This window comes from Drosophila busckii, chromosome 2R (genome assembly GCF_011750605.1).
Source record: "Drosophila busckii strain San Diego stock center, stock number 13000-0081.31 chromosome 2R, ASM1175060v1, whole genome shotgun sequence".
NCBI classification, from domain to species: Eukaryota; Metazoa; Arthropoda; class Insecta; order Diptera; family Drosophilidae; genus Drosophila; species Drosophila busckii.
Window position 1 is genome coordinate 16921325 of NC_046605.1, and position 14356 is coordinate 16935680.

Here is a 14356-nt window from a genome sequence, read left to right on the forward strand (position 1 = left end):
ATGAAAATGTAAACACTCTTATCGTTATCACATGACGAACAATCGAATATAATTTATCGACCATGCTGACCAACCCCCAACGATTGTAAACATTAAAAAATAAACAACAAAATGGTCGATCCTCTGTGTAATTATAATGTTCTCGAGTCAATATTCTCATACTTGGAGCTAAACGAATTAAGTAAATGCTCACAGGTGTGTAAAGCCTGGTACCACTTTCTGAATGATGAGAACAGCGATGTCTGGCGTTGGCATTGTCTACGCAAACTACCCAAAGAGGCCATTAAATCAGACCTGCTTGCGTCTCCACCTGTGTCCACATACAAGACCAAGCTGCGAGCATACTTACACGCTTGGAGTCCAAACGATTGTTCCCGCAATGTCTACATAAAGCCCAATGGTTTTACGCTGCATCGGTAAGCGGATTGTTTTTACAAATGGATAAGATATTTATTAATTTGCAACTGTTGCTTTTAACAGCAATCCTGTCGCACAAAGCACAGACGCAGCGAGAGGTAAAATAGGCTTTCGATCAGGCAGACATGCTTGGGAAGTCATCTGGGAAGGACCGCTGGGCACAGTGGCTGTGATTGGTATATCTACAAAAGAGGCAGCCCTGCAATGCCACGGCTATGTTGCATTATTGGGCTCAGATGATCAGAGTTGGGGCTGGAATCTGGTTGAGAATCATCTGCTTCATAATGGTGACATGCAGGGTAGCTATCCACTGTTAAATAACGCACCCAAATATCAGGTTGGCGAGCGGATACGCGTCATACTTGATTGCGATGATAACACATTATCATTTGAAAAGAACTACGAGTTTCTTGGCGTAGCGTTTAGGGGTGAGATCATCCAAAATAATTAAATAAATCACATATGCATATATTAATTTGCACATTGTTTCCCAGGCTTGCCAGATAAGAAGCTTTATCCAACAGTATCTGCTGTTTATGGCAACACTGAGGTGTCTATGGTCTATGTGGGCACACCGCTGGATGGTTGAATTCTGGAATACAGATGCTGCCTTAATGCCGTACAATTTGTATAACAAATGCAATTGACTAGTATAAATACAGTTAAATTTATATATATTTTGAGTTACATTCCCACTATAATAAGTAATCCCTATAAATGTGCAACAAATTTGAGTCTTTGTCTAGTTTATAGCTTCTTTTGTACAAAAAATATATGTTCATTCTGTTGATTTTATGATAACACCAAAGTCAAAGTCACCTCTATTAATTAAGTTTTATTGTATGTACCTAATAAATAATTTGTTTTAACTTTTTCGTCCCTGTTAGAAATCAGAAATGAATTGGTCATCTCTTGTTTACTATACTAAATTTAATTTGATTTACTTATTTTAGGTCGCCTGAGCAAAGGCAAAGATTGACATTCAAGCGTTCTTTAAATAATATTTACTATAAAATTCTAATTTGCGAGCGTGCACTGTATTGAAAGAACTGCAGACACTATACAGCAGTAGATATTGCGCAGTAATCATATGTACATACATTGTATTTATGTACAAACATACTGTGAGGATCATTGTAAACAAAATACAAGAACAAATCTATTCGACTACCGAATGCCCTGATTAGTGTGATTGAAACAATTCCTATAACGCTGCTGAAGAATTTTAAGAATCTCTATTCCTACATGTAAAAAAATGATATTTACAAAAAATTAATTTATATAACAAGTAGGGTGTACACCACCTATTAAACTTCATTGCTGTTTATGTTTCGAACTCGACTCTCTCACGCTATTTAGCTGACTTAGGGCTTTTTTCTGCGTACGCTTTTTGAGCTGCGCAGATCAACCAAACATTGATCATTTGAAGATTAAGCAAAGCGGTCGACAATTTTCTGAAAATTTGTAAGTGACAATTATTTTATTCATAAGTTTTCTTGCTAATATTTTTTTATTTTCAGAAAATGAGTGACAGACGTCAAAGTAATAACAATCAACCCTGGAAGAAAAATTCCAGATATGGAGCATCTACTTCGCAAAATGCGGCACATACTCACACTCAAATGGAGACACAAGCTGAGGCCGAGCAGCGTGAATATAACGAATGGGCCAAAGCTGAGGTACAGGCCATTGATAAAGATTTGCGCAAGAATTCCGGTTATTGGTACTTGCTGGAGAAGCAAAAGGAAAGAGATGATTACTATTAATAAACACTTCAAACTTCTATTGTAATTTGAATTGAAATAAAATTACTTATACGTGTTTACTAAACAAAAATAAAAAATAATTTTCTTTCGGAAAAAAGAGAAAAAAAATTGATTTGCATCGGCCGGGAATCGAACCCGGGCCGCCCGCGTGGCAGGCGAGCATTCTACCACTGAACCACCGATGCTTGTGACTTCAGTTGGAAGAAGTTTCAATTAGACAATCAACTGCCTAATGGTTGAATAATGGCTCGTATTTTACAATATATTTGTTAATAAATATCAACAAAGTTAATTTCATTGTGAGTAAAATAATTGCTCCAGTCTGGCTTATATTTGTTCAATTTGTTAGCTTTGTCTCAAATAGCACATTTGGAAGGCTATTCTCAGCCGACTCCGTGGCGCAACGGTAGCGCGTCTGACTCCAGATCAGAAGGTTGCGTGTTCAAATCACGTCGGGGTCAATTGTTAATACAATTTTTTTTACTTTTGCTAAAGCTTATTGTTAGTAGTAATAAGTAAGTAATAAGTAATAAGGCACACATTATTTAACAACATTCAAATATATTTAGTTTATTGGTCACTTTAAGCAGTTTATATTTATTACAAGCAATAACATTTGTATAATGAAAAATCATTTAACGTATTTAGTTTTTATAAGCTGAATATCTGCATAACATTATAAAATACACAATAATTTTTAACAAATTTGATTATTTTTGCTAGTTTTGATAAATACGTTTTATTATGTAAATATATATTTTCTCAATTGTATATTTATTTATTCGAATTTTAGCTTAAGTGTAAATTCCCTAAACGGTTTGCAATGATATATCATTAGTTGTTCCCTTATTGTGTACATTTATGTATGTACTCAAGAATGTAAGTATGCATGTAAAAAATATGGCTCAAGTGACATAAATTGCATTCAAAATGAACATAAAATAGGTAAAACTACCAACACCAAAATTCGCATTGAAATAAATCTCATCAAAATTACTTTTTTGAACATTAAATAAACGGAACTAAAATTTCAACAAATTGATTTAAACATGTCAACAAATAAAGTAGATTATTTGCTATTGACTAGGTTCAGGAACTCCTCACGGGTCTTTGGATCATCGCGGAAGACGCCCAACATAGTAGAAGTAACGGTTTTGCTATTGATTTTCTGCACACCCCGCATAACCATGCACATGTGCCTGCAAAAGAAGAAGCAAATCAATTAATTCATTCATTCAAGTTTATAAATGAGAAGCTTAGCGACTGCGCTAGCATAGAGTCAGCATTTGCATCTTTGCAGTCATAAGCATCGGTGGTTCAGTGGTAGAATGCTCGCCTGCCACGCGGGCGGCCCGGGTTCGATTCCCGGCCGATGCAACTTAATTTTTTTTGTTGCTGATTTTTTATTAATATTTTTGTACTTACACGCCCTCAACAACAACTGCAACGCCTGCTGGCTGCACCGCCTGTGTGACAGCAACCGCAATTTGCTTGGTCAAGCGTTCCTGAACCTGCAGACGGCGCGAGAATATCTCAACAATGCTGTAAATACAATTTGATTAGTTTAATTTTACAGTTATTCGTATTTTAGAGTCGTACCGTGCCAGTTTGCTAAGTCCAAGTATCTTGTTGCAGGGCAAATAGCCGATGGATACTTTTCCATAGAATGGTACCAAATGATGCTCGCACATGGAGAACATTTCGATGTCCTTGACAACAACCATTTCATCGTGATCCTCGTCGAATACAGCGCCATTAAGCACATCTATGTTAAAGAAAAAAAATTAAATTAATATTTGAAGTGTGTAAAATGGCACCAACACTTCACTTCATAGCTCGCCAAGTGGCCAAGCAGTGATTTATGTTAGTGTGTCGCATATTTTATGCGCGATTTATTTGCTCAATGAAATGCATGAAATGTGTGGAATAACTGAATCTTAAGTTGAAGTTGCGCACTTGAGAGAGTCTGTGGGGGTGGTGTGTGGCTGTTGCCTGTTGGCGCCACTTGTTGGCCACATGCTTGAAGAGCACGAGCTTTCACTTTGCACAGCTTTACGCTCTTGTAATTTTTGCACGTCAACCCACCACGCCACACAACTCATACAATAGCCCTTGCTAACCCGCTCTCCACACTCCCAAGCCCAATCCCAATTCCACTCCCACACACACACACACGCTCTCTCTCGCTCACATAAGTACTTCAACTCATCGCATTTTTTGAAAGCTTAAGTGTGCTTCCTGTCAATTTACAGTGGCCTATAGCTTGACTACTTTAAACCCACAGCCTCCGCCTCCTGCCTCAGTGCTGCCCCCTTAACAAATAGCTAAATTCAATGTCAACAGTTTTAGTTTGAGTTTAATACAATTTTCTTGCAAGTCATTTTGGGTTCTATTTGTTAAATAACTATGAAAGCGTGTGGTACGTATGCTAATTGTTGCTGTGCGTGCTAAGCTCAAGATAAGCAAAAGCGCTGAGAGATACAATAGGTTGATTGATAGCTTTAACAACTCAATTTAAAGGGTGTGAAAATCTTTTGGCAGCCAAATCAAATCAGGATTACAAATTGCGTATACGCCTAGGCAAGTGCTTCAATTATTGAGCTCGAGGCTATTCACTTTCGTTTTATGTTACAAGTGTGTGTTTGAGGCTTTATTTGTTTTCAATAAAACTGCAGAACCTGCTTTTTGAATAGACTATTTAAAACCAAAACCGGTCTGCATATATAGATATACTATAATCATTTTCATACATTTATTTGCAATAGGTTTGGGGAGAACAAAATACAACAGTCAGTGCTTAGAATTGAATAAATAACTGTACAAGTACTCAAAGTAGCGGCTAAGCTAGAAAACTACATACACTCAAAGAAAAAAAAAAGAGACAACAAAAAGAAAAAAAAAAATGCGGCGCCATAAATAATTTATAACATTTTAGTGCATTTGGAGTAATGCATAAAAGGTAAAGTACCGTTTATCACAAAACTGTCAGCCGAGTTGAGCTACGCTGATTCACTTTTGACAGATAAACTTGTTTCTAGTTTGGAAATACCCTACGAGCTACAACTGACGCATAGCGACCAAGGATCAGTGACCTAATGCTAATTCAGCTGAACATTATATTGGCATGATAATTTGTTAACAACAATTAACAAGAAGCTATTGTGTTGTTATGTTACTCACCCTCCAGATTCTGATCGTAGCCCTTGGTGAAGTACAGCATTGCCTTGGCGGCACGCTCGGGTGTTTTGATCAAGCCCTGACGATCAGGATTCTCGCCCAGGCCGCCGAGCAGCAGGCGATAGGAACGCGCCATGTCTGGCAGCAGCGCCTCACGCGTTGGCGGCTTGTGGTCCAGCTCCAAGTCGTGGTGGAACGTGCACTTCTCATGGCCTGCAAACAAAATAAACAATATTTTTTTTCTTAGTACTTTTTTCTGTGTGATAAGCTTTGATTTAATTATTATTTGGTCCGCTTGAACGCTAAGCAATAACTGTAAACAATTCAAAACGCATTGCAATTGAACCTTTGACCCAAGGAAATATAAAAAAAGTGTTATCAGTGCAGCCCCAATAGGGGTCTAAGCACGTTATCGCTGGTTGAGCGGGTGTGGGGAGCAGAGAGAGAGCGCCACTCTAATCATCTGGCGACATCGATTAAATCGTTGTCTCTTGGCTAGACAACGACCCACATGCAAATATATGCCAATCCGTGGAGTAATAACAGTTAACCCAGTGGGGTCGTGTACACACGACTACCTGGCGTTGTCGATGTGCGCGGTGTCATTGGTGTTTGCGGTTGTGTACCATCGCTATTTTCCGTAATGCTGCTGTTGGTCTTCAGTATCAAGCGTGGACGCTGCGGAGTGCTGCTGGCCACCAGTTCGTCGCACGCATCCTCTGGCTGTGAGGGTGTTTGCACCCCTGCTGATGCTGCTGCTGCTGCCCCTGCCAGCGAGGAGGTGCCCGAGGTGCTACTTGTTGAGCATACGCTGTTGTTGCGACCACGCGACAGGATATGCGCCTGTGGAAAATTCGTATCATCAATAGCGTCGTTCAGTTCGCTGGCGCTCATCTCGGACAGCTGACGCGTGAAGCTCATTTTGTTGTTTTATTTGTTTAAATACACGGACAATCTTTGCCAAAAATCAACTGGCAACCGCACACAAATAATTAAAAATTACACCAAACAAAAAATACACAACTCGAGTTGGAAATAAAAAATCAAAAATAAATGCTGCGACTTGCTGAGATGCTGTGTTAACGTCGTGGTTTGCTTTTGGCAACTGTTGTGCTGCTGCGCTTGACGTTTCCAATAAGAACTTTCAAGCAGAGCTTTTGAGCGTTTGCCAAAAAGCTTTAAGCTAGAGATGGGCGCGGGCAACATAAATGCCCAAGCCAAGCCAGGTCCGGCCTGCTTTAATTTTTATAAAGCTCCGATCGGCCCTATTATACAATATAAATAATAAAATTAATATTTCTTGTTTTATACATATTTTTGTTACTTATGTGTAACTCGTGACACGACCCGCACGAAAAGTTCACGTTTTCGATTTTCATGCACGAATCGCTTGCTGGTCGAAACGGTTAACCGTTTGTAAATCAACACGCTTTTTTTTAAAGTGTGTGTAAGTGTGTGGCGCCAGCTCGAAATGGCCAAGGTTACTTCTTTGTCTTTGTTTGTTCACGCTTGGGCGCTCCTACTTAAAGTTTTTTGTTTAATTTAGTTAATCAGTAGGATTATTGCAAGTACACGTTATTTAAAGTATTTTCAATATACTTTCTTTGTGAGTTCAAAGTACTTTAACGTATCATTTCATAAATACGTTATTAATTTTCTCTCTGCTTTTCAACTCAAAAATATGACACTCACACATAAGCCTAGCCCCGACATTGCCGTGGCAATCATAGTCCTACTTAAATTCAAAATTCCCCCCTCTTTCCGGCATGGCTCATAGAGTGAAGCCGCGCTGCGATGATTTCGATGTCATTGGGGCCGTACCGCGTGATTTATCAATAATCAAGAATTTCCTAAAACGCGACTGTGCCGTTAAACGTTTAATTGAAATTGAAGAGGACTTTTTGCAAAAGTGTGTGGAGCGCAATGCTAAGATATTGAAAGATGAACAGCAGTCTAAAAATAAGAAGAAAAAGAGGAACTCAGTGCAGGCAGCTGATAAGCCAGCCGAGGAACAACCGCCGGCAGATCCTTGCCAGAGTGCAACTGTCGCTGATGGCCAAGGACCAGACTACTGTGATCCCTGTCGTCGACTTAAGACCTCGGTGGTTATCGAAGAGGTATGATCACAAATATTTGTTGTTGTGGCTAATATTGAACAATTGTTTCTGGTTTACAGCTAACACCACCGGCCAAGACAAATCCAGTTTATAAAAGTCTGTTAGCCTCACCGCAACCATACTTTGATGAAGAAACTGTACTGGGCAGTGTCCAGCCGGTCAAGTTTCGCTTTCGGCGCAAGGCAAATGCCTGCGACTACGAGAAACCCTCAAATCTGATGTGCACACCCACCGAGAACACCAACGTGGTCGTGCTGACCAACTGTTGCGACATTATGGTTTGGCCTAGTCAGCGCGTCGGTCAGATGAATCGTGTGCCCGTAACCCTACTATCCGGTCCGGGTGATTTAACTGAGTATATGCTGGAGGAGGAGACTATTATGTAGCCTTTTTTATTACCCTTTTTTTCGGAACTTTCAGGACGAGTGTTTGACGCTTTCAGATGACTTAGCTAAGAAACATAAGTTTTTCTTTTTTTTTTTTTCTTCTTTGAGAAGCCCAGCAGTTACTTTCTGATTGATTGTAGCATAAAGAACTTGTACGGCTTAGGGCAACGCTGTATTTATTTTATTATAATGGGAGCATTGTAAGCAAACGAGTCAAGGGCCTAGGCAGAGGGGGTTGTCAAGCAGCTAGTTGTATAGGGGCCCCTTATTACGACGCCACTGTGCACGTCAATGAACGCGTGTTAGGTAAATTTATGCATCCAAACTGTCGGCGAATTCAATTGTCAATTCGGTTTATTTTTCCATTGATTGCTTTAGCATAAAACAACTATTGCTAAATAATGTTAGCATTTTACACACATGTGCATGCATATCTATGCATGAGTAAGAGTTATTAACATAACAGCAACCGGAACTAAGAAGCACACACACACTCACACTCTAACCACGAATTGCTCTAATTAGTGCCGCCTTTCTTGTTAGCCAGGTGAGAGTGTTCACTGTAGCAACCTGTTGGCGAATATTGTAAGCATGCAATGCAATTGCAATTAAGTAAATCATTATTAACATTTTCCATAGGGCAGGTGTATTTGATTGGTGATCGCTTTTTTCTATCTTAACAATTACGCTTTACGGAATTCCATGAAGAGTCTATGAGGCTATGTGGCGTATGTGTGTTTTTTTAGGATTGGCTTTTTTTTTAACACTTTTTGCAGCACTCAGCAGCTGCAGCAGTAGCAACAACAACAAGAGCAACAATTTGGTAACGATTAACATTTTTTATTGACCGCGATCGCTCAAATGTGAAACACGGGGGACGGCGATGTGTTAGTAATACAGCAATAGCAGCAACAAGAAATAAAAGAAACAAATAAATAATAATAGTTAAAGTTCACAAAATCTAAACCGTTGCAAACGGGCAGCTTTAGCCGAGAGTCAAGCGACCAATTAAAAGCTTTTAACCTTCAAAAAGTAGTACAGTAACAGTACACAGTAAATAAAGTTGGGTTTGTTCATAAAAACTTTCTCAAAAAGTACTAATAAACATAAATATTTTAAATAAAAATGTATCAGCTTTAAGTACTACAAAGAAGATTGTAGAAATTTCTTGCTGTGTAGTTTTAGCAGCTTAAGCTGAGGAGTTTATTGCTTTGGTACTGAGACAGTTCACTTCTGATTGCTTGGTGTGTTACCGTTGCCGAATCTCAAACTGCCAAGCGAAACTTCCAATGTCAATGTCAATAAGTCTATTAAGATTATTGACAGTTGATCTATGCAAACATCCGACATCACATAATTAATATATGTACATACATACATACATATAAATTCTTGTTTTTTGATTTGGCATTGTGTGGTTTTGCGTTATCGTACTGCGGTTTATGTGCAATTTGTTTTATGTACCAGTGCCCCAGTCATCATGGGGTAATCAGAGCTATAACTAGAGGGTCATCATCTCAACTGTTGTTGCCAAGCTTCATTTGATTTATACCACCTACATATGTTTTTGCATATGCCAAATTGTGTGATGAAATGTGTGTGTAAAATTGCGCAGATTACTATGACTATAAAACAAGTCTAGGTTTTATGTCTCTATGTCTATGTCTAGGTTTTATGTTAGCCATTAAACTATGACACGCTCTAATCAGCTTTGCACATCGGAAAAAACAAAATTCTATGCTTTGCTCTTTATATTTCCTCAATCATTTTCAATGCATGCCCATTTTGATTTTTCTCTACAAAGGCTTACCGTTACCAATGTTAAGCATTTCCAGTTTCAGCTGCTGACTGCTTTTGGCAGGAATAACGGCACTTGCATCAGCTGGCACGATCGCTGCTGCGTCTCCTGCTACGCTGGCCACAGTCGCAACGTCGCCATTTTGTGTGCTGCCATTTTGTTCGTTGGCTTGAGGTTTCATATTGTTGTTGTTGGTTATTAAAAATTATGTTAAACAATAAAAGGATGCAGTTACAATTATTTTGATTTGGCTTGGTTAGCTTGTACGTTTGCGATTTGTTTTAAAAACTAAATAACACTTTGCTATAAATTAACAATTAATTATTTTTTTCTGCTTTATTATAATGCAAAAGAATTTGGATTTTTTATTTATTGGCTTTGTTGAACATGCGCGCGCGCTTCGCTTTTATTTGCTACACCCGACTAAACGGCCAGACATTTAGTTGTAACCTTTTTATTATGAAAAATCGAAAGTTCTTGTTCAACGAGAGATACAAATGACGACGAAGTCGACGTCGCTGCCAACGCAGCTTTAGCGGTTGCCAGGCATTTGTTGTTGTTGAAGGCGCTGCCACAGTGCAGCCTCCTTAAGCAAAGCTTTCAGTGCGAACTACATTCGTACGCTTGATACCCACAACAAAATCGGAATTAAATATGCGAAATGTTTACTTGAGTCTAAGTATATTCAACAGGTGTTCGCAGCTGTCTGTCCTAGCATAGTTGCACTGTAATTGTATTCGGTTACTTTTTGCTTACTTGAAGCTCTCTCAGTACTGGCCGTGGCCGTTAGTTATGTGCACACTTGTGTATGTGTATACAATAGCACATACGAATGTTTGCAAAGCTTTTGTGTTTGAGCGTTCTCTCTTTCTCTCTCTCTCTTTATATCTCCCAAGTCGCTGTCTTTAGGAAAAACTCTCACACTCACACGAGGATTACAGGAAATCGACAAAGCGCCAAGTTTAGTTTGAATTTACCAAATTTGTATATGATGCTCTTAATTGATTGCAACAAAAAAAATGATTGTAAATCATCGCTTTAAACAAAACACAAGCATTAAGAAGACGTTGGCGCCGCTGATTAAAGTAAACACAATTGTCATATTGTCCTGATAAGCCAACTGCGTAATGTTCATTAACAAGTCATTGCCAATGATGGATGTAATTTGCGCATTATTATCAGGGTAAATGAGGCTTTAAAATACATGTGTTCGGTCAACACGGTTCATCTCAAGCTGATTTATTTCCTACCCATAAATTAGCACACGAAAATTTGAATTTCGATGACGAAATGACACCGATAACAATTAGAGTGCTGGTATCGAGGGCAGACGTTATGAAAACTTTAAAATACATTGGTTGCCCTTTCGCCGCCTTGAAACGGCAGTCAATGAATCATTGGGACTGCAGCATGAGCAACAGCAACAGATTATAAATAATATTAATTAACTGTTAATAAGGCATTTACGTCAGAATTGTTGGGTAAAGCTAAAAAATAATGCGGCAGGCAAAACTCTTGACTTTTCAATTTTTGTTTGCTTTTATTGTTTTTGCTGATCCGTTTAATGGCATTGAATGCCATTAGCTGGCAACAAATTTACTTTTTATTGTAATTACATTCGCATATAAGCAAATCAACAAGAAACATTGCGGAAGGAAGCTGAGCACCAGCTTTGAGAGCCGGTTTCCAGCCACAAATTGATTTGTCGTCGCCACGCTCACAGCTCCTGCACTTCACCACCCACGCCCTCTTTGCCCTGCGCCTGCCGCTCCAGTTTCTCCTGTTCCATGCTTTCCAGCTGTGCCAGCGTTAGCAGCGATATCCCCAGCTGATCTTCACGTGAAAATGGTTGCGCCATACGTCGCAGCCAGCGTCGTGCCAATTGCACCGCCTCCTCAGTGCTCAAATTACAAAAGCTGTCAACCAAATGCTCCTGAATCCATTTGGGCAGACGTGAACGCTTATCCGCGCGCGAGAAACGCTTATCTGCAAAGATCATAATACCATAGTCGGTTTTACCACGCAGTGCACGACCCACACACTGTGCCGCATGCCGCATAGCATCAAAGGTCAGAAAATCGTTCTCGCGTATCTGAAACTGATCGCGTAGATAGTCTAGTCGGGCCTTCAATATGCGCGACTGTGTATAAACGTAGGGTATGCCAAACATGAGCACTGCCCGACCATAATGATGATCGAAATCCACACCCTCGGAGACCTTGCCGCGAGCCACCGCCAGCAGCACAGCGCCACGACCACAATCACATGCCTAAAATGGGATTTGAGATTGAGATTAAGATCATTAGACATGCTACACATGTGTGTCAAGCACATACAGCTGGAAGCCATAGCAGTTGGCGCATGTGCTCCAATTGTGGTCAAATAGTTTACCTTAACATAGTTCATCAAAGCATAACTTGTTTCAGCATTGTCCTGAGTCTCTATGAACAGCAACTTGTAGCGTAGCAATGTATCCACAATGCCCTGATCATACCAAGAGGCCACCACAGACTCCAAATACAAATAGGAAGTAAAAAAGCATACAATGCCATCCGGCACCGTTTTGGCCACTTCCACCAGCAGTTGGCCATAATTACGTATGACAGCGGTATCATCACGCGTTTCAAATTTGGATGAAATGGTCACCTGATCATTGCCCTTGGACACAATCTGTACAAAATTTACAATAAGCATTATCTTTGTATATGTTTTCCAAAAATTTGTTTACCATGGGCAGCAGACAGGGACGAGCCAGCGTCATGGTAAAGCTGCTCATGACCACAGGATCAAAATCAAGTATTTTCGGATACATATCCATAGGTGATAGTGTGCCCGATGTTATGACAACTGTTTGAAAGCGTGAAAAGACAGGCGCCATGGCTATAGATGAGTCCAAACAACTAAAATGCATTATTGGATTTGAAACAGTAGGCGTCTTATCATCAAAGGGTTCAATGATTATGGTAAAGCCTTTAGTATATGTTGACACAAGTGTGGCGAAGTGTGTTATCTAAAAACAAAGAACAATTTAAGAGCTTGCTAAATGTTGACCAACTTCAATTTACCAAAGTTAATGCGCCATATTCTGTCATATCGCTAATTTCTAAAGTACGCAGCAAGCTGGATAAACGCTCAGCGCAAAAGCGTAGAGGCTTACGTTCTATACAAATCTTAGAGGATACGTCCTTGAGGAAACCAGCTGGTGACTCTTGGACCACATGGTGCACTCGCAAACGCGTCTTTATATATTCGATAAAGCGACGAAGAAAGCTGAGAAAATGATCCGCATTGCGTATATTGCCAGGTACCACCTCGGTAAGCACATCACTAGGCAGCACTGGATTCGCCAATATCATGTCTGTATCCCGCTGCACACTGGCATCCTTTAGGCCCTGCACCATGCGCTGATATTCTTCATTCATCCGATTAGTGTCCTCTTCGCGCATGCTAAAATTTTGCACAAGTTAATTTAACAAATTGAACAACGTTAAGAGGCGCTTACTCTTGCACTGCTTTGGTGAGCTGATTGAGTGCATTGGTGCTACGCTCTACAGTCCGTCTGTTGATCTTTACACTCATTGAGTCAATGCAAACATTATCAATATTATGGGCCTCATCAAAAACCACGCAGCACTCCCGAGTCATTTCCTTGGATACAACCTGTGCAATTTTAGGATCTAGCAGATAGTGGTAGCTGTAGACCACAATATGTGCATGTGCAATCTGGCAACGAGTAAAGAAATAATTCATAAGCGATATTGCGTTACTTCAAAGATGAACATTAAAAGCTTACAGCATAACGTGCCAAAAAGTAAGGGCACCAGTTTCTTGCGCGTCCATACTCCTTAAGATCATCAATGCTGTAGACACCCACAGGCAATGTAGACTCCTTGCCCTCCAAGCTAAAGCCCTCAAAGTACTGACCTGCAAGGAGAATATATAAATATTAAACATAATAAGTCATACGTACTTTCATCACTTACATATAGGCGTCTCTGAATCCACCTCATGGCGTTCGCGTATATAGCTTGCAGTCAGACCATAACATTTGCCATCCACCGCCTTGCCTTCGCGCTCCTTACTCACGTCTGGATGTATGCACATATTTTTACGTGAGCTAAGCACAAGTCCGGTGAGTCCTGGCTGCTCTGATGCATTGCGCTCATAGTAGGTCATAAGATTTTGCAGCTCTGCAATTACTTTTTCGATTTCGGGCACTGTTCGTGAGCAATATATTAATTTGCGCACTGTTTCTGGATGCTCTATCATGTAGGCCACAATTAATGAAAGCAATGTGGCAGTTTTTCCGGTGCCCGAAGGCATTTCCAGCAGACAGTGTCCTTTCGCATCCAAAGTTCTTTTAAGCTCCAACATATACGCATATTGCTCTGGATATATGTATTCATATGGAAAATACACAAGCAGTCCATCGACGCTTAGTCTGTAAAGTGATCACACAGAATTATAGATGCGTTTTTTCTCTTATTGTTTCAATTAACTTACTTCATATTTTGTTTGTATTTCGAATGTCTTTTGTTTACAATGCGGAAAGATGTGCGTGCCGGTATTATCGATAGCGATATATAGTCAATAATGAAAGCTATTCGATATATTTTGATTTCAATAATAAAGCTAATAACTATTTGAGATATATAAACTAACTAAATTAAATATCTTATTGGCATTATATACCTT

The 14356-nt window shown here is 39.7% G+C and overlaps 4 protein-coding genes and 3 non-coding genes across 11 annotated transcripts; 4 read left to right on the top strand and 3 right to left on the bottom strand.

Moving 5' to 3' along the window:
• Window positions 1-52: 52 nt before the first annotated feature.
• Window positions 53-1230, top strand: LOC108595706 (F-box/SPRY domain-containing protein 1). Its single transcript, XM_017980990.1, has 3 exons — window positions 53-416; window positions 481-845; window positions 912-1230. The coding sequence occupies exons 1-3, from the start codon at window positions 112-114 to the stop codon at window positions 1004-1006; spliced, it is 765 nt and encodes a 254-aa protein (XP_017836479.1). The 5' UTR covers window positions 53-111; the 3' UTR covers window positions 1007-1230.
• Window positions 1231-2297: 1067 nt separating this feature from the next.
• Window positions 2298-2368, bottom strand: Trnag-gcc. The gene has a single exon. It is a non-coding gene; the product is annotated as a tRNA-Gly (tRNA).
• A 204-nt stretch (window positions 2369-2572) lies between these two features.
• Trnaw-cca lies at window positions 2573-2644 on the top strand. The gene has a single exon. It is a non-coding gene; the product is annotated as a tRNA-Trp (tRNA).
• Window positions 2645-2916: 272 nt separating this feature from the next.
• Window positions 2917-10040, bottom strand: LOC108597126 (GTP cyclohydrolase 1). 5 transcript variants are annotated; one of them, XM_017983506.1, is made up of 5 exons: window positions 5936-6463; window positions 5364-5573; window positions 3783-3948; window positions 3609-3725; window positions 2917-3382 (listed from the first exon to the last, which is right to left on the bottom strand). In XM_017983506.1, exons 1-5 carry the CDS (start codon window positions 6279-6281, stop codon window positions 3253-3255), a joined length of 969 nt encoding a protein of 322 aa, XP_017838995.1. In that variant the 5' UTR covers window positions 6282-6463; the 3' UTR covers window positions 2917-3252. The 5 variants fall into 5 exon arrangements, with proteins under 5 accessions (XP_017838995.1, XP_017838996.1, XP_017838997.1 ...); XM_017983507.2 differs by having other exon boundaries at window positions 5939-6462; XM_017983508.2 differs by having other exon boundaries at window positions 2918-3382; window positions 5987-6461.
• On the top strand, window positions 3490-3560 carry Trnag-gcc. The gene has a single exon. It is a non-coding gene; the product is annotated as a tRNA-Gly (tRNA).
• LOC108597127 lies at window positions 7046-8020 on the top strand. The gene is made up of 2 exons (XM_017983511.1): window positions 7046-7477; window positions 7537-8020. The coding sequence occupies exons 1-2, from the start codon at window positions 7127-7129 to the stop codon at window positions 7861-7863; spliced, it is 678 nt and encodes a 225-aa protein (XP_017839000.1). The 5' UTR covers window positions 7046-7126; the 3' UTR covers window positions 7864-8020.
• A 1154-nt stretch (window positions 10041-11194) lies between the features above and the next one.
• Window positions 11195-14193, bottom strand: LOC108595266 (general transcription and DNA repair factor IIH helicase subunit XPD). Its single transcript, XM_017980479.1, has 8 exons — window positions 14165-14193; window positions 13645-14102; window positions 13455-13585; window positions 13164-13384; window positions 12727-13108; window positions 12390-12671; window positions 12053-12331; window positions 11195-11930 (listed from the first exon to the last, which is right to left on the bottom strand). The coding sequence occupies exons 1-8, from the start codon at window positions 14167-14169 to the stop codon at window positions 11379-11381; spliced, it is 2310 nt and encodes a 769-aa protein (XP_017835968.1). The 5' UTR covers window positions 14170-14193; the 3' UTR covers window positions 11195-11378.
• Window positions 14194-14356: the final 163 nt, after the last annotated feature.